The sequence below is a fragment of the Plasmodium berghei genome, assembly GCF_900002375.2.
Source record: "Plasmodium berghei ANKA genome assembly, chromosome: 8".
NCBI lineage: Eukaryota > Apicomplexa > Aconoidasida > Haemosporida > Plasmodiidae > Plasmodium > Plasmodium berghei.
This window is the reverse complement of record NC_036166.2, coordinates 969396-988555: the sequence shown is the minus strand read 5'-3', so window position 1 is coordinate 988555 and position 19160 is coordinate 969396. Positions and strand designations below refer to the sequence as shown.

Genomic DNA, 19160 nt, shown 5'->3' with positions numbered 1-19160 from the left:
TTGTAAGCAATTAAACGATATGAACAGCAATAAATATATAAACTATTTTACAAAATGTTCTTACAATGTAATAAATATAGCGGTATATGTGTACAGGTAAAAAATACAAAAAAATAAAAATACGTTTCCAAACGAAAAAAAATTATATGCAGACATACATATTATTTTATGTTTGAAAAATAAGCTAATTCTTGTTGTAAAGTAAAAGTATGAATATAAACCGAATGCAAAGAAATGAAGTAATAATATAAACAACCCAATTTAATTAGTAAAGAAACAAAAAAAATAAATAAATCATAAAACAATAAACATAAAATAGCTATACCCACAAAAATAGATAGGACAATGAATTATTATTAAATTATTAGGATAAAATAAAATAATAAAAAAAATTATTAGAACAAATGTGATACAAATTTTCATATCTTACCCTTTTTGTCTATTTAAAAAAAATGTTAGCATTTAAAATAACATTTTTTTCACAATTATTTTAACAAATTTATAAAAGAGTTTTTATTAAATTGCGTTGTTTTAATACCGAACAAATAAAGTATATATACATGAGAGTATTATGTATGTGCATATATATTATAGAAAATGTAAGCATATTAAAACATTTTGCAAATAAAAAGGTAGCAAACAATATTATACAAATTATTAGAACAAATACCATTTCCATATATCCCAAGCGAATTGCTGACATGTACCTACAGAACTATAAGCACAAATAATGGAAGTTCATAAAAAAAATAAAATAAAAAATGGCCGTAAAAAGGTAATGAAAGTATTAATAAGAATAGAAAGAATAATAGGCATATAAATTGAAAGGAGTGAGAAAATTATAAGAAACAAAAAAAAAAATATTGAAATATATGCCCTGTATAATTTATGCAATATCCAAGTTATATAAAACGTCAGCAGATTAACAAAACATTGCAAATTTGGGAAATTAATAATACTTATTATACCAAAGGAAAAAAATGTTACAAATATTTTGAAAATTTTCGTGTCCAATTAATTCTGAAAAAATAAAATATGCTGTTTTTTCCATTATATAAAGCTTTTCGTTTCGTTAATTTTTTATTTAATTATTACACATTTTTTCGTATATTTTTTATTTATTTTATTTTACATTTTTTTTTAATTTTTTTTGTACACTACTAAAAGGAAAATTTCATTGTCTTTACTTTTTTAATTTGTTTATTTTAATATATTTCTTACACATTTGTGAGAGGACAATATTAAACGAAGAAATATTCTCCATGTATTTCCGTTTAATATAGTTTAAATTATTTTCTCACATTTTTTTATGAAACGTGTGTGTAAGTGTATAATTATATTGAGGATATTTATAATTGTTAGCATCGTCATACATACATATATTTATGTGTATGATATAAAATTTGTATTCCTTATTTTTCTTATATTGTAGCAAATTTCCCAATGATAAGTGGCGTTTAAATACAATTTTATATTTTCTTTTTTTTCACACACTTTTAATTGTACTCAATTTTGTGCATATTTTTTTTGTAAATATTTATAAAACAGTGATGTTCAGAAAAAAGGAATTAAAAAATGCAGAAATTCTGTACAACCGTTTAGAATTGAGGAAAATATAATATATATGCATATTGAAGGTATTTGAAATTTAAAGATGAGAAAAATAAAAAAAGACGAAATAGTGAACGTGTTGTTCACAATATTTTTGGTGATGATTCAACAACTTTCATTATTATATATCATATTAAATAATACAAATAATTATTTATATTTCAGTTTTTTAGCAATAGATATATATTTATGTATATATATGTTATGGAGTTTATATGATTATAACAATGCTGGAGTGAAAATATCGATAGAATGGATGATTTATATGATAACATTAAGTTTGAAGATGATTATATTTTGTTTTGTAATAATTCAAATAGAAAAAGCAAAAAAAGGAGATAATCCTTTTTTTATATATTTAGGGAATGATGTATTAGTATATAATTTAATATATATGACCCCATTTATTTATTTATTATTTTCATTAAGAAGTAGAAATATATTAGAATATATATTAAGCAATCAAATAATTATTGAGAATATATTAAGTATTGATGTAAATATAATTAATTTATTTGATATAATTGATTTGACATTTATGTATTCACATTTGACAACGATTTATAAAATCTTATCAGATTCAGAATACTATAATATTCAAAAAGTATATGCTATGTTAGTTATAGTTATAGTATCTATGTTATTATTTTCTTTTTATTTTCCTATATATACTAACATAGAAAAATCATATTCCTATGATGACATAGATACAAATTTTGTTATTAAAAATAAAATTATTCGAAAAAAAAAAAAAGATATAAATTATCAAGACAATTTTTTAAAAACTGAAAATATGCTTATTTCTAAAAAACCAATGATATTAGATACAAAAGGAGGTCAAACAAATGGCAATGAAACAAGTATTAACAATATTAGTCGATATGTCAATCATGCAAAGACTTCGTTAAATACATATGATTCAAATAGAAAATCATTAAAAATGACAAATACAATTAAATATAAGAATAATGATAAATCCAAAATATTAGAAAAAAATATATTATTTTCATCATCAGAATCCATATATTCACAAAAATATATTTCGACAACACCATCTTCTTTTTATTCTCAAAACAATTCAAATGATATATTAAGTGAAAACATATTTTCTTCTACTACTTCTTCAAATGCATCTGCTTTTTCATTTGAAATGTATGATCATTCCAAATCTCGTTCTCATAATTTATCCATGTCTTCTTCTTCATCACAAACATCATCATCTCATTCTTCTAATTCTCCAATTTCTGCATATTTACCTTCGTTTTTTTCTTTTACTTCTAAAAATCGTAAAAACAATAATTCATATAACAAAAAATATAGGGATGTATATACTGATGTATATATAACAGCAAAATTTCATTTTATTGTTGGATTTTTTTTAATTGATGTCCCTTTCCTTATATATAGGTAATTTAACCATCATCTATATACCTACGTGTTTGTTTTTTTCTATCTTTATTACTAGTAATTTTTTTTTTTTTCATGTTTTGAAGACTTTATTTCTGTATCAAATATAAAGTAGTCCTCACCCTGGTTATAAAGAATGTCCTATTTCTTTTATTCCGATCGTTCAAGCTTAATGAATATCGGCTTGTGGAAAAAGAGAAGCATAAGAAGAATAAGAGTAATTTTGATTTTCATTTTTATAATACTGAAAATGGTGATAGTGAAAGCAATGATTATACACAATATGGTGATTTAAATAGCTCCGATAAATCTCAATTTGTTTATAAAAATAAAAAAAGTCTAATACTAGATGATCGAAATAATTATAAAAGATGGAAATATAGAAATTCTATGCGGACTTTTAAAAATAAAGCAATTAATGAAATGAGCAAAATGAAAAGTAAAAAAGAATATGCGTTTTTGAAAAAAAAAAATAATAAAAAATATTTAAAAAAAAAAAAAAAAAAAATAGACATTTTAGATATATTTAAAGAAGAGTTTCAAGAAAATAAACAAAAAATGATTCTAGAAAAAATTGCAATGAAGAATAAAGAACAAGTAAATATGAATACTGTCTATTTTGACAAATTAGGCAATAGTGTAAGTAGTGTTGTTTATGAAAAAGGAACAAATAATTCTATTAGTGGGCAAATTAATAATAGTGATTTATATAATTATGATAATGATAGTTATGATAAACTTGGAAAAAATGTAGAAAACAAAGAATCAAAAAATAGTACAAAAGTGAAATTTAGTTGGAGAGAAAAAATAAAATTAAGAAACAAATACAAAACGTTTATAAATTTAATTTATAAATTAAAGTATAAAAGAGAAATTCCAATTTATAGATTTACAATAATGGATCATATTACAGAATTATACAATTTTATATTTAAAAAAAATAATTCTTCAAACTATATATTTTTTGATGATAAATTAGTTTTTTCTTATTTTACAAATATGAAATTTATGTTAATAATATTTTTAGATTATTTATTAAAAATTGGGGTGACTATATTTTTTTTATTTATTTTGTTGAATAATCATACATTTATAAATAATCACAATTTAAATTATTTCCATGATATATCAATAAAAAATAATACAATCCAACCATTATCATTTCCTCAAAGTTTTGATTTATCTAAATATCCAAATATAAAATTACCAGACAATCCAATACATATTAAATACATAAATAAAGATATTGGGAATACACATAATACTACTGTAACAGAAACAATACCTTGGATTATTCCAAATGGATATCTTAATTTAAATATTCGAGATAACATTTTCACACTAAAATGGAATGAAATTTTTATATACGACAAAATATATATATATGCTTGTATGACATATTTCTTGTTATATTTTATATTGCTTATTAAAGCGTCTACATTTTTTGATGTCTTATTTGGAGCTATATTTAATACTATAAGGAATTTATCTTATTATTTTTCCTTAAAACAATTTATTTTGTTTTTTTATACTTTTAATGGGAATATATATAACAAAAATTATATATATCAGGATATGGCCATAAGAAAATTGAATTCCCATTTTGAGTATTATTTTCTTCTCTTTTTTAATATACATTATTTTATATCATTTATTAAGCATATTTCTTTGTACCTTCGCATTTTGTTCAATTTTAAGTATGTCTATTATTATAGGAATTTGCCAACAGGTGAGTCAAGAAAAATTGTCATAAAGAAATAAAAAAAAAAAAAAAAGTTTCGAGCTATTTGTGTGCAAATTTTGCATATGTACCTTTTTTTTTTTTTTACTTCATTATGTTCTGAACATTACATTTTTATTTCATGTTCATAATTTTTTGAAAAAAAAAAAAATTTCAGGTGAAGACAAAAAAAAAAACGAATTACGATATTCTATCAGCGCTCATATCCTATTTTTGTTGTGTAAATATTCCTATGCACCAGTAAATTTAAATACTTTGTTACTTGGAGAAAATATATTAAGCAATATTATATTAATTGACAACATAAACGGTTTTACTTGGGTAAATATAATAGTAGTTATATTATTTAAGGGGATACAAATATTAATGACAAAAGTAAATTATTTTTTAATTGGGGTTTTTCTCTTACACATTATTTTATATATTACTTATGCAATTCATGCACAAATATTAAGATATATAATTCTTAGAAAAATTGAAATTCTTTTTACTTTTAAAAAAATATTAATATCAAACTATGAGGAAATACCTCTTGTTCCTGATAATAATTCTTCTTATATTACGTGTAAAGACATTTTAAAATATTATTCCGAAGAGGGTTTTTTTTCTTCAGAAGGTAAATTTACATGACCATTTTCATATTGTCATTGAGGAAAATGTTTAAATGAATTTGCACACACATTCCTATTCATTTTTTTTTTCCTGTACAGGCAATATTATACCAAATTTTATATGACTGGGCATGACAATTCTTTTTAACTTCACATATATTTGTATAACAATTTATGTGCACACATATAACAATTTCCTCAGTTTGTTTTATTTGCTCATTATTACATATTCATCTTTTATTATTTATTTTTAATCTTAACTTATCAAATCCAAAATTGTGTTGAAAATATAATTAAGTATATAAACCATATACTTGATAAAACAAATTAAATACCAAAATTAAAAGTATGTATACAAAGGAATTTCTAGCATATGTGTATGCTTACAACATAAAAAATAATAATAAAGAAATACAAAAGAAAAAACATATTTTTGTCATTGAATATTATATTACCATGTATATACATATAGGCATTATTCATTCCTCATATTGAAAATATCATTTTAATTCACAAACTAAAGAAGTATTAACTCTTAAAAAAATTAAAATAATGTAACACATGTCTATATGTATTACAAGTAAAAAAATGAAAAAAATCTACAAACATAATAAATACTTTTTTTTTTCGAAAAGTGTATATATAGTAATCCTATCTTTGTATAGGTAATATATACACTAACGAATGAATTTGCATAAGTTTGGTTAAATGGGTTTTTCATTTATTCACTCAATGTGAAAATCCATAATTTTCGAAATATGCTAAACTATTGGAAATAGCTTGCTGGACATTAAAATTTACATTGTTTTAATTTTTGTCAATACATAGTAGAGATATAAAAACTTTTATTATATGCACAATGGTTATATAAATATATAATAAACATAGTACTAAATTTTGTTCTATTTTTAATTTCGTTTGTTAGGTCGCTCATATTTTTATCTTCGTCTAGTACATAAACATATGGTAATTATTTGTTTGCATGACTTTGCCCATATGTTGAAGTTTTATTCTGATCATATTTATATGATTTTGATTTGTTCATATTATTAACTGAATAGTAGTATTATTACAATTTGAAAGTTCATCTTCTATTTCATAAATATTATTTTGGGCTTATATATAATAACTTTTGTTTTTATAATAATTTTTGGAGCTTCCTCTACCAATTTTCATATTATTCATCAGCTTATGTAATATTTATATATATCCTCATTATGACTATTATTTAAATTATTATTATGTTCATTTGTATTGTTATTAAACATTAATACATCATCATTTTTATTTGAAGAAAAAGAATAATCGAAATTGATGTCTTTTACAAAATGTGTTTCACAGTTTTCTGAATTATTTTTGTAATTTCGATTTTTAGGACTATCATTTATGTTACTAGTATTATTATCACCATGTTTGTTATTATAAATTTCGTAGTTTCCATTATTATATATAACTTTATTTTCTTCATTTAAATAGCTGCTTTCTATATCACAACAATCAATATAATTTTTATTTGTACATGAATTGTTTATGTAATTTTTTCCATATTTATTATCACATATCAATTTATTGCTTTCACATTCATTATAAGTAGATTTATCTAAATAATTTTCATTCATATCAAAAGTGAAATATTTTTCAGTTAAATAATGGTTTCTCAAATTATTATTCGCAATTTTATGGAAATCACATTCATCTTTATAATTATTTGAATAATTTATATTTTTTACTGTATTGATATTTTTACTTAAATTTTTTTCATAGTTTTTTTTGTTATTTTCTACATGTTCTATATTATCATTGCATTCCTCGCTTAATATGTCTTGGCTTTCATTCAAAAAGTAATTATCATAATTTGCATTCTTGTCGTTTTTTTTATTTTTGTCGAGTTTTTTATTTTTGTTGGTTCGAAATGAATATGTAGAAGATGAATTATATGAATTAACTGCATCTGAGTTTTCTCTTTTACTACTTTTTTTAGGTTTTTTTTCTGAGATATTTTCATACTTTTCTTCATTTAAATTATATACATTTGATATATATTCAAAACTATTATTTATATTATCAACAATGTTAAAATTTCTTTGAATTGAATTATCATTTGAACCATTTTTTTCTTCGTCATTACTACCATCGTATTTTATGTCAAAATATTCACTATCAATCTCATATATATTTTTTTTTTGAGATTTTTTTTTTCTATTATTTTCATTTTCATTTACATTTTTATATGAATATTCATCATATCCTTCATTATCTTTCCTCTTTCTATTTTGAATTGAATAAGTCTTATCTCGGTCATCATTATATCCATTTTCACAAATATATATAACATCACTATTCGTTTTATTTTCTTCGCTTGAATTGTTAACATTTTTTTTAATATTATTTTGTTTTGGTGTTGAAGACAATGGAGCATTATCATCTGTTATATAAATAAAATCAACATCATTTACATTTTCTTTTATATATTTTGAATCATCACTTTTTAAACAATTTTTTCTTTTATTTTCCACATTCATATCTTCATCAGAACTAGTAGAAATAATGTTATGATCAATATTATCGTTTCTAAATCTCATCAAATTACTAGTATAATAATTAAAATCATTATCATTAATATTATGTCTATTATTTCTAGTATTATATTGACGTAGTGTTGTATTATTATTAAATAAATTAAAATTATAATTGTAATCCATATAATATGGATGTGTACCATTATCATCTAAAAGGCATTCTACATAAAAATCATCGGGCCCCCGAATCTCATTATCTTTAGTTGTTTCTTCATTATTTGATTTATTTACATTGTTTACTATTTTATCATACTTTGAGTTTATTGAACCATCACTCAATCCATTCAATGTCTCATTTAATTTCAAGGCATATAAATAGTCCGTATCGACTAAACAAGAAAAATGGGAAAAATGGGAAAAAATGGGGAAAAGATGAAATCACAAAAAAAAAAAATACAACATATTATTTCTTAATGTACCTTGATCGAGGTGCTTTTCGTCTGAATTCAAAAGATCTCCATTTTTCTGCTCTTGTTTTGTTTTGTCTTTAGTTTTATTGAGATTTACAACCTCATTAACCTGTTTAGTCGGTTCATTTATTTGTTTATTTTTAATTTCAGAATCCTTTAAATTTTCTTGATTACTATGTTCTTTTTTTAATCTTTCTTCATAAGCTTTTCGATGTTTATTTATATAAAAATCTAAATTTAAGCTACTCATATTTATTTTAAAATAATATCAATTTTAATTTTCCACAAATATATCTTTATCCTATATTATCACCAATGCAAAATTATACACATGTATATATGTTGCTATATATTTTAAAAATCCAATTTAAATTATAAAATAACAAGCACTAGAATTCGGATATTTTACACATACAAAGTAATATAAATAATCAAATTAAAAAGTTCAGTCAAAACATTAACGAACATTTAAAATAAATCATAGCACTCGTATATACATGCATGCATATATTAATTTGATAATAAAGCATATAAATAGTAATTGTTTGTAAAAATTTGTTTTTTTTAAAATTTCTGATACTATAATAAGATAACACAAAAAAGAATGAAATTCAATTAGGCTTCTTTATATATAAATTATATATATATATATATAGCATTCTACACTAATATTGTTTAAAAAATAATTCAATTATTATGGCAATGGTATAATATATGTACACTTGTAAATATATTGGGAATATATGCGATTATTATAAAGCATTTTTTTTAGAATGATTAACAAATTTTTCAATTATATAAGGAAAAGAAATCTTTAAAGGATTAAAGAAAAAAGCAATGACATTGCCGGTATTATTATGTATACTTATGAATGGTACGAATGTAAAGTACAAAAAAAATGAAAAAAAGTGCAGAATAAAATAGTGAAAAATGAAAAAAAATACAGAACAAAAATGTAAAAAATGAAACTATGCTTATTCTTATGTACTTATATTTATTAATTCATTCATTTTATCGTCATATATAGTTTTTTCATGCAAATATAAAAGCATAAATATGTTACAAATATACATTATTTTGTGCTAATATTGGAAAAAAAGAAAAAATGTATCTATAACAAATAACCATTATCATGTATATGAATATATTATATATATATATATGTACATTTTTTTCATTCATGTTTTTATTACATATTTTTACTTCCCAATTGTACAATTTATAAATAATTTGCAAATACTTGTACATAAAAATTAAATCAAACAAATCAAACGAAGAAAACGAAGAAAAAATAAATAAAACGGTAAACAAATAATAAATAGATAAATAGCCAATGCCATCAAAAATGGCATATGCATTTCAGTAAAAAAAAAAGGGGCGAAATAAGCCAATATATTATTTCAAAAAATAAAAAAAAAACATATAAATAAAAAAAATTGAAGAACAAAAGCAGGTAAACAAATAAAATTTTCTAGCCATCTTTTAATTTTCCTGTATTCATAGAATTATATTATTAAAAAAATTATGTAATTTTTTATTTTATCATAAATAATTTTACTTTAAATATAAAATAACACAAGTTATAAACAACGTTAAGAATAGTTAAGAAATAAAAGAAAAACATACACATAACCATTCTCAATACATATACACACAATATGGATATTTAAATTTACCATTTCATTATTCATTGTTTTATATATATATATAATTTAAGGAGTTATAAGGGTCTATTTTTTATGTAATGTTACTATAGCAGTTTATATGCACGCACACACACACATATATATATATATATATATATCAGTTCACACAAATAGTAATAAAAAAAGAAAAAGAAAAACGAAACTAACTTTCATGCTATACATATGGTGTCAATTACTTGAAATAAACGTTTGTATAAATTTTAAAACACCTTTCTTATATCTAAATATCCTGAATAAAAAATGCTGTAATAAAAATTATATAATATATTGTGCGTATAAATATATTACATTTTTTTTTGCTGTTCTACATATTGCCATAGTTTCCGTCATAAGCTTATAAACAAATATGGATCTAGGATGTTTATCCTTGTTAATTCAAAAAAGGTATTGAAGATGTTTCTTAGTTTAAGATATCGCAAAACTCATGATACTTATTTTATAATTTCTTAAATAAAACAATTTGTAAAACTAAAGGGGAAACATATATGAACACGACATAATAAATTGGGGCATTTCATATAGCTATATATTTACCCCCCCCCTCCTCAAAAAAAAAAAAAAAATACAATGTTGTATATTCACTATAACTCGAATTATCATAAATATAACATACATAAATAAAAGGAAATATAAATAATCATTATATTTATCACTTTAATATATGTATTATTTCTTTTTGTAACAAAAATATTTCACCCAAATTATATCTTTCTTAAATGAAAAAAAAATATTTAAATTTTTTAAAATACACTTTTGCTAAGGATAGGAGAAACCTGGTTGGAGTTGGAAATAAGAATAACTTAATCTTAAATGAAAAAGTTTATATGACACACTCTCGTTTTAGTAATAATTTTTGTAATGATATAGGGGAAAAAGATGAGTATTTTATTCATGATTTTGATTTTATGGAATACTTTTTATCAAATTATGAAAATAAATCAAACCAAATATTTAAAAGCAAATATGCATGTAATGAGAATATTAATGATAATGGCAAAATTATAACAATCGTTTTAAATAACGTTTTATGTAAAAATTCCTCTAAAATTCTTAACAAATCAGATATATTAATATGCGCTGATGGAGGTGCCAACCGGTTATATAATTTATACAAAGATATAGACAGTCTTGAAAATATAAATAATATAAATAACGATAAAAATGAATATTTAAATTGTGAAAATATAAAAATAAATGAAGCAGAAAAAAAATTATCAAATTTATTTAATAAGACAATTGAAAGAGATCAAGAATTGGAAAATGAAGTATCTCAAGTAGGAAAATTTTTTTTTTTAAAAAATTATCCTAAAATATTACCAGATTTAATTTGTGGAGATTTTGATAGTATAAACATAAATGTTTATAATTTTTATAAAAAAAATAATGTTTTATTTGAAAAATGTACTGACCAAAATAATACTGATTTGGATAAATGTATTAATAAAATAAAACATTATGTTAAAAAAAATGATAAAATATTTATATTAGGAGCTACAGGAAATCGATTTGATCAAACTTGCGCTAATATTTCATCCTTATATAAAAAACCATTAAAAAATAATCTATATTTAATAGGTGAAAATAATTTTTTGTTTTTATTAAAAGAGGGTAAACATATAATAAATATTAACCCAAATATTTTTGAAAAAACATGTGCATTATTACCTATTGGAAACAAATGCAAAATTAAAACAGAAGGATTGAAATATAACTTGAATTATGAATATTTAAGTTTTGATAAATTAATTAGCTCATCAAATGAAATTATACAAACTTGTATAAAAATTTCCACAAACTTTCCTATATTATATAATTGTTATTTGAAGGACTTATGATGAACTATATTTTATTTTGTGTGCAATTTGGAAATGCAATTCATTTCTCAGAATTCCCCTTTTTACTATTTTTTCGGTACACAAGTAGTTTAAATACCATGTGTTATCTTCAATAGGCTTATTTAAAAATTACACATCAATAATAATCAAAAATTTTAATATGATAAATAGGAGGTAAATATTTTTATGGGAGATATTAATAGTTGAGTATGCAAAGCTAGCATTAAAAGAACTAGCCAATATTAAAAAGAGCTAGCTAAATAAAAAAAAAAAAGTAATAAATAAAATAAAAATATGAATGCTAAATGAATTATAGAACAAATATGGAAAATTAATTAATTAGTGAATAGGGTATTGTGAGAGGATACTGGGATAATGCTGGTTAATGTTGATTCATAATATTGAACAATTAAAAAGGAATTAAACTCTTGCATTTTAAACATAAAATGAATGATAATTTGCTAGTTAACAGCTAGCTATTAAAATTTTTTTTTTAATTATTCACAAGGTACATAATTTTTTGTTGTATAGACAAACAATTTTGCACGTATGTTTGTCTTACACAAATGGAACGTCAGTATATACTTCATTTTTGTTTTTGTTTTTGTTTTTAGCTTTTTTATTCTCAAATGTGTGCTCAAAATTTGTATCATCATCATATACTAAGTTATTATATTTTTTTATTGTATTAATTTTGTTAAAAGTATTATGAGCACACTCCGTTTGTGCACATATTTCTTTTGTTTTATTTTTTTCAAAATATTTGGGTGTGTTAATAAAAATATCAATGGTGAATGGATATATATTAACTTCTTTTTTATGAGCTATATCTAATGATAACAAAGCATTTGAAACTTCAATATGAAAAGTTGAACTATCTGGAACAAACACTTTTTCTTTTGAATTATCTTTTTTACTTTTACAAATAAAATATAATTTATTTATAGTATCTTTTGAAAAGTATTTTTTGGGAATAATATCAGTTTCGATTGTGTGTAATAATATGCTGTGCCTTCTAATAAGTAATGATAATAATTTGGGTGATTGTGTTTTTTTAAAAGCATTATAAATTAAATCTATATATATAGGAATAAAATAAAATATATTTTCAATACATAAAAAACTTGTAATAGCAATTGGCATCCATAATATCCCTCTTATATCAATACCTTCGTTTTGTATACTTTCTTTTAAATGAATAAATAATTTGTCAAGTTCGTTAAAATAATCTAATTTTCCTGCTGCAATTAATGCATAAGCACATAAATATTTATTTAAAATATAATTTCTTCTTTTATTTGTTTTTGTATTATCAAATTGAGGCATTTGACAATGTAGTGTAGATATAGATTCTTTCACAGTCATAACTTTCAATGGCTTATCTACATTATATTGTTTTTCTCGGTTATCCAAATAATTGTTAATTTTTTTATAAGATTCTTTAATTAAAGCTTCGTCTCTTATTCTTACTTTAGAAAATGCATGTAAAATTTTAATTATATCAAAAGATGAAAATTTTTTAAAGTTAGATTTGATGTAATTACAGATTGTCTCATAAAAACTAACATCTTCTAATGCAGCATCGGCATATGTATTTACTATTACAACAATTTCACTGGGATTATATAAATTAATATTATTTTGTACATATTTAGCTAACATAAACATGCAGAATTCGTCAATATATTTACATGTTCCAATAGTGAATATAAAATTAGTTATCATATAATGAGGAATTAACTCTAAATTTTCACATATTAAATCTGAATGACTATATAATAAATTGTTATCTATATGGCTATATACATATTTTGTAATGTATAATAAAAGTAGCTTATTTATTATTTCATTTTTTATTTTTACCAAATTTTTTTTTATATATATATAATCTTCTTTGCTTAATACAGGATAATTGCAATCAGTTCCTTCGTTCGATAAATTTATTTCAGTAAATGTATCATTGAAATTTTCATTTATTTCATCAGTTGGATCAGTATGATTTGTAAACTCCTTTTCGTCTTTATCTAATTTGATGTTATTATCAACCCTTAAGATATTTGGTTCACAAATTTCCCCTTCAGTTTTGTTACTTATTTTATTTATTAGATTCATATAATTCGATAATACGTTTACAACATTTGTATATGCCTCTCCATTTTTTACTTCATTTATACACATCAATAAAATGTAATCATATAAATAATAAAAGGATATTTTATTAACTTTTGAAAATATATATTTATTATATATATTGTTAAATATATCAACAAATATCTTTTTATTTATATACTCTTTATTTTTATATATCACACTCACTCCATTATTATTATGATTGTTATTTTTTATGAGATTTTCTTTATTATTTGAAAAAGATATATTATTATGATGCAATATAGATAACAAAATCAAAATATTTTTTATATCATGTGGGGTTAATAGATTATAATTAACCTTTTTAATGATATCTATAAATTCATTTTTGTTTTTTTTACTTATATAATAACAAAATATATTACAATCTAAAAGGTAAATGTTTTTATCAGTATGGAAATCAACAGTTTGGTCGCATTTTTTCAAATCTTGATATACTATTGGGAATAACAAATGATAATTCATATATCGTTTGTTAATACATTTTTCCTTATAATTCCATATATCATATTTTTTTAATTTCGAAATAAATTTATATAGATTGTTTGAAAAAAAGTAATTAGAATTTAAGTTATTATTTTCATCTATTTTTATCATATGCTCTTCTTTGTATTTATTTGTCTTTTCGATATTGTGTATATAATATGGTTGTGTTTCATTATACCTAGAAAAGCTGCTACTATTTCCACTATTTAAATAATTTTTCTTTGAGTTAATAAATTGTATTAATGTTATAGAATTTGCTGCATATTTCAAAATGGCTGTACATTCATTTACTTCATTTTCATCACATTTATTTTTAAATTGGCTATTTATTAAAAAAATATAGTCATTATATATATCGCTTAACCTTTTTTTGTTGTAAAATAAATAAAATTTTTTTAAAGCTTCTTTGTTTTTAATACTTTTTATGTCTATAAAACTAACATCATTTGGTTGCATATCAATATAACTCTTATCTTTTGTTGTGGAATATCTTTTTATATTTTTCAAACAAATTCGTAATGCATAATTGGTTTTAATTTTTATTAGACACTGATTTCTTATCATCATAATATTTTATTACAATATAAAAAATTAACATATGGGTAAAATGAAACAACGAAAAAAAAAAAGCAATTATACAGAGCCAAACAAATTTTAAATAAATAAAAAATATAAATTGCATAAACTTTATAATACAATGGAAAAATATTAAAGATGTATTTATAAATTTATGAAAATAAAATAAAAAATTATTAAAAAATATAAGTTAATGTGTACATATATATGCCGTCATTTTCCTTATATCTTTATAGAATGACAAACACATAATAATGCATTCCTCTCATGTATATGTTTTAACTTTGCTTTATACAAAAAAAAACAATATAAAAATATAAATAATTATTATCACCCTTTTTAATAGTCAACATTATTTTATTTTTCATTGTAAATAGGTTAAAATTTTATAAATATATTTATGCCGTTTTTTTTATGATATATTATGATGTTCTATCTTTTGTATTCACAGCTAGTATTACTGTGTTTTTCCATATTCTATTTATATATTTCATTATATTTATTCGATTTTGTTAAATCTTTACTTAAATGTATATATAGAATAACATGATACCAAAAATGCAAATGAAAAAGAGAGTCAAAATTCAGGGCTAATATTCAAAACGAAACGAGGCGCCAACTATACATAAATTTAGTACTGCATATATGACATTTTCGCTTTTTTTTTTTTTTTTTTATGACTAAATAGCTATTTGGCTATATTTTTTTTATTTAACAATTTTACAAATTATTTTATTTTTTTAAGGTTATGAATTTATGCATCTTCAAGAGAGCATAATTATTGTATGGAGTAATTATTTATAATGCGAAAAAAAAAGGGAAAATTCTGTATCCATATATATAATTAAACAAAGAAATGCACAAATTTGGACTTCATTTTTGAAGTTGGTGTATAATATTTATTCCCTTTACAATATTAAATGAAACTGACAAGTATTTTACAAATAATATATTTTTTAATTCGTGAATAAAATTGGCGTATATATGTTCTATAACAATATTTGTTCAATAAACTATTATATTTGTAGAATACTAAATAATGTAATTACTATTTAATTTTAATTTTTCTATTGTTATATCCACATATCGATATAGGGACTGGGGAAGTATAGTAAATAACAGTTTTGAAATAAATACCTATGAAAATGGAGAAAATAAAATGTAGTATAAAAATAAGAAAAAATGAAAAAAGTAAAGAAAATAAAAAGGAACCAAAAGTAAATATATTTGATGAAATTTGCAAAAGTGATGAAAATGAAGAAGAAGAAGAAGAGGATAATGATGGACAAAAAAAAAAAATTCAAAAAGTGGAAAAAATAACAAGCATGAAAGGTGGAAATATATTCATTGAGCAAACAGAAAAAGATATTAAAAACATGAGTGATAGAGAAAAAGCAAACTTAAAATTTATAAATAATTTAAAAAAAAAATTAGATCGTGTAAATAATAAAAATCATATTAGATATTTAAATTATTTTCCAAATGGGGATAATCAAAATGCCACTAAAAATTTATTAAATATGGACAATTCAGAAAGAGATAATTCAAATGAAAATTTGTCTGATGTTGAAATGAAGGATATACATAATTTTATAATTAAAAAAGATGAAATAAAAAATAATGAACATTATGATAATGTGTCAAAAGAAGAGGAGGAAATAAATAAGAATGATACCGTTTTAAATGATGAAAAAAACAAAGAAATTGAAAAAATTATCAGTTTGAATAATATAAAAGACACAGAAATAGAAAAGTCTGATAATAAAAATGATATAAGTAATTATAATATATCTGAAAATAGTTTAGCTTTTAAAAGAAAACAAATATTAGATAAGTTTAATAAAAAAGATAAAGAATATAATCTTAAAAATGAATTAAATTTTTATCAAGATTTTAAAGAACATAATATTAAAATCGAAAATTATGGATTAAGGATTTTGAAAAAAATGGGATATAACGAGGATATATATAATCAATATATTAATACATATTATAATACAAATGACGAGCAAAATTGTCCAGAAAAAAATAATACAAATGCAAATTATTACGACAAAATATATGAATATTTTTCGTCTAGACAATTCCGATTTACTGGTGTTGGGGCAGAAGATGAAATGAAAGAAAACATGGAAAAAATAAAGCATAATGACAAAAATGAAAAGGAAGAAAACTCAAATGATAGTCAACATAGCAATAATGAGAATGACCAACATAGTGGACAAGAAAAAGGTGGTAAAGAAAAAAAAAAAAAAAAATATGATAAGTTTTATAATTCTGCTAGTCAATTTGAGAATAAAAATAGAGAAAAAAAAATTTTGAACGATGAAAAAGAAGAAAATTATATAAATAATTGTAACAATTTTTTTGAAGGTCTTTTAGTAAAAATTAATTTGAAAGAACATGAATTTTATAAAAGAAAGGGAATAATCATATATAAAAAAAAAAAAAGAAAAAAAAAACAATATTACTATGGCTTATTGATATTTAAAACCTACAAACATATTAGTACTTATAAAAAATATATTATGGGAAAAATTGAAGGATTTTTAGAGAAAACAGAAAAACAAAATGAAAAAAATACGAAAGACTACGAAGAAAATAATGACGAACAAACAGAATATGCCAAAAATTATTGGCGTCCAATTATTAAAAAATTAAATGATTATACTGTATCGAATGGAAAAAAAGTGGAATTTTATATTACTGAAGTTAAATCATATTATTTAGAAACAGTAATTAATGATGAATGCTTAAAATGCAAAGTTGTAAATAAAAATATTTATAATCCATCAAAAAATGAAACTCTATATAAAGAAACTGTTGAATTAAAAAAAATCAAAGAAGATAATGCATATATACAGGTTCATAAAAAATACAACTTAAAAGTCTCGCTCGATGATATTTGTCAATATATTGGGCATGTATGAACTAAATTTGCTATTTATGTATTTGGTTTTACCGCCACATTTTTTTTTTTTTTTTTACTCTTATCAAGTTATATTGTTTATATTTCCTATATTATTATTGTTTTTTTTTTTGAAAATTAAATGCCTACGATATGTAGGCACATATATTTATACTCTTTCTAAGCTGTGAATTTGATTTTTACCGTATCCCATTATTATTACATTTTTAGTAAATAACATTTTATGTATTTTTTTTTTTATAATGAAAAATATGTAATAATAAAATTTGGAATTTTTAAATTAAGTGTAATAATTATGTGTAATGTTCTTTTACTGGTATACAAATTATTCCACAAAATTTGTGAAAAAAAATAAAGAAAGAAAAAGTATAAAATGAAGTAAAAACTAAACCAATTTGATTTCATAGTTTAGTAATGTCTCGATTATTCCCCCAAATAAATGATGCGCATTTTCTTCTTTTCAATCAAAATAGCTTAATCCCCATAAAATGGAATGGATTGAATATACATATGTAATAACATATAATTTATATCTTTCAATTTATTGAAGTTTAATACGATAAAAAAAACAGTTATAGAAAACGGAAAATATTAAAGAACAAAAGGGAAATGGAAAAAATTCCTTGAAAAAATAGACACATAACCTAATAAAATAATGACAATACTAATGAATATATTGAAAATAATTATAAGAAGAATATGCGTTTTAATGATTGGATGCGGATATATACAAACTTAAAATATAAGAAAGACCTTGCAAAAAAAGCAAGATTAATAATACGTCATTAGCATATTAATGATAATTATATACGAAAAACTAAAAAATGTTAAGATAAAAAAAAAAAAACATAAAATACATATCCAAATGCATATATATATTATACAAACATATATGTAGGTGTAAACAAAAAAAATAAGATTACTTTTTCTTTTCCTTTTTTATATAACACAAACAAGGAAACACAAAGGAATTTCAACATGCATATATATATATACTAAAAAAAAATGAACAAATTTTGTGTGTATTATTTCAAAGCTAGATTGTTCATAATTTTTTTTACAAAATTTTAATAAATTTTATGACCAGCAATAATATTTTTTTCTTTTGGTCAATATAT

General features: G+C 21.2%; 5 protein-coding genes across 5 annotated transcripts; 3 read left to right on the top strand and 2 right to left on the bottom strand.

The window, feature by feature from the left end:
* Positions 1-1654: 1654 nt before the first annotated feature.
* On the top strand, positions 1655-5495 carry PBANKA_0825400 (conserved Plasmodium protein, unknown function; the record flags this gene model as incomplete). Its single annotated transcript, XM_034564428.1, has 4 exons — positions 1655-3018; positions 3105-4747; positions 4917-5375; positions 5470-5495. The coding sequence occupies 4 exons, from the start codon at positions 1655-1657 to the stop codon at positions 5493-5495; spliced, it is 3492 nt and encodes a 1163-aa protein (XP_034421226.1).
* Positions 5496-6554: 1059 nt separating this feature from the next.
* Positions 6555-8609, bottom strand: PBANKA_0825300 (conserved Plasmodium protein, unknown function; the record flags this gene model as incomplete). Its single annotated transcript, XM_034564427.1, has 2 exons — positions 6555-8278; positions 8369-8609. 2 exons carry the CDS (start codon positions 8607-8609, stop codon positions 6555-6557), a joined length of 1965 nt encoding a protein of 654 aa, XP_034421225.1.
* A 2172-nt stretch (positions 8610-10781) lies between these two features.
* PBANKA_0825200 (thiamine pyrophosphokinase, putative) lies at positions 10782-11900 on the top strand (the record flags this gene model as incomplete). The annotated part of the gene is made up of 1 exon (XM_034564426.1): positions 10782-11900. The coding sequence occupies one exon, from the start codon at positions 10782-10784 to the stop codon at positions 11898-11900; it is 1119 nt and encodes a 372-aa protein (XP_034421224.1).
* Positions 11901-12458: 558 nt separating this feature from the next.
* PBANKA_0825100 (heptatricopeptide repeat-containing protein, putative) lies at positions 12459-15104 on the bottom strand (the record flags this gene model as incomplete). The annotated part of the gene is made up of 1 exon (XM_034564425.1): positions 12459-15104. One exon carries the CDS (start codon positions 15102-15104, stop codon positions 12459-12461), a length of 2646 nt encoding a protein of 881 aa, XP_034421223.1.
* A 1148-nt stretch (positions 15105-16252) lies between these two features.
* On the top strand, positions 16253-18043 carry PBANKA_0825000 (conserved Plasmodium protein, unknown function; the record flags this gene model as incomplete). Its single annotated transcript, XM_034564424.1, has 1 exon — positions 16253-18043. One exon carries the CDS (start codon positions 16253-16255, stop codon positions 18041-18043), a length of 1791 nt encoding a protein of 596 aa, XP_034421222.1.
* Between the last annotated feature and the right edge of the window lie 1117 nt (positions 18044-19160).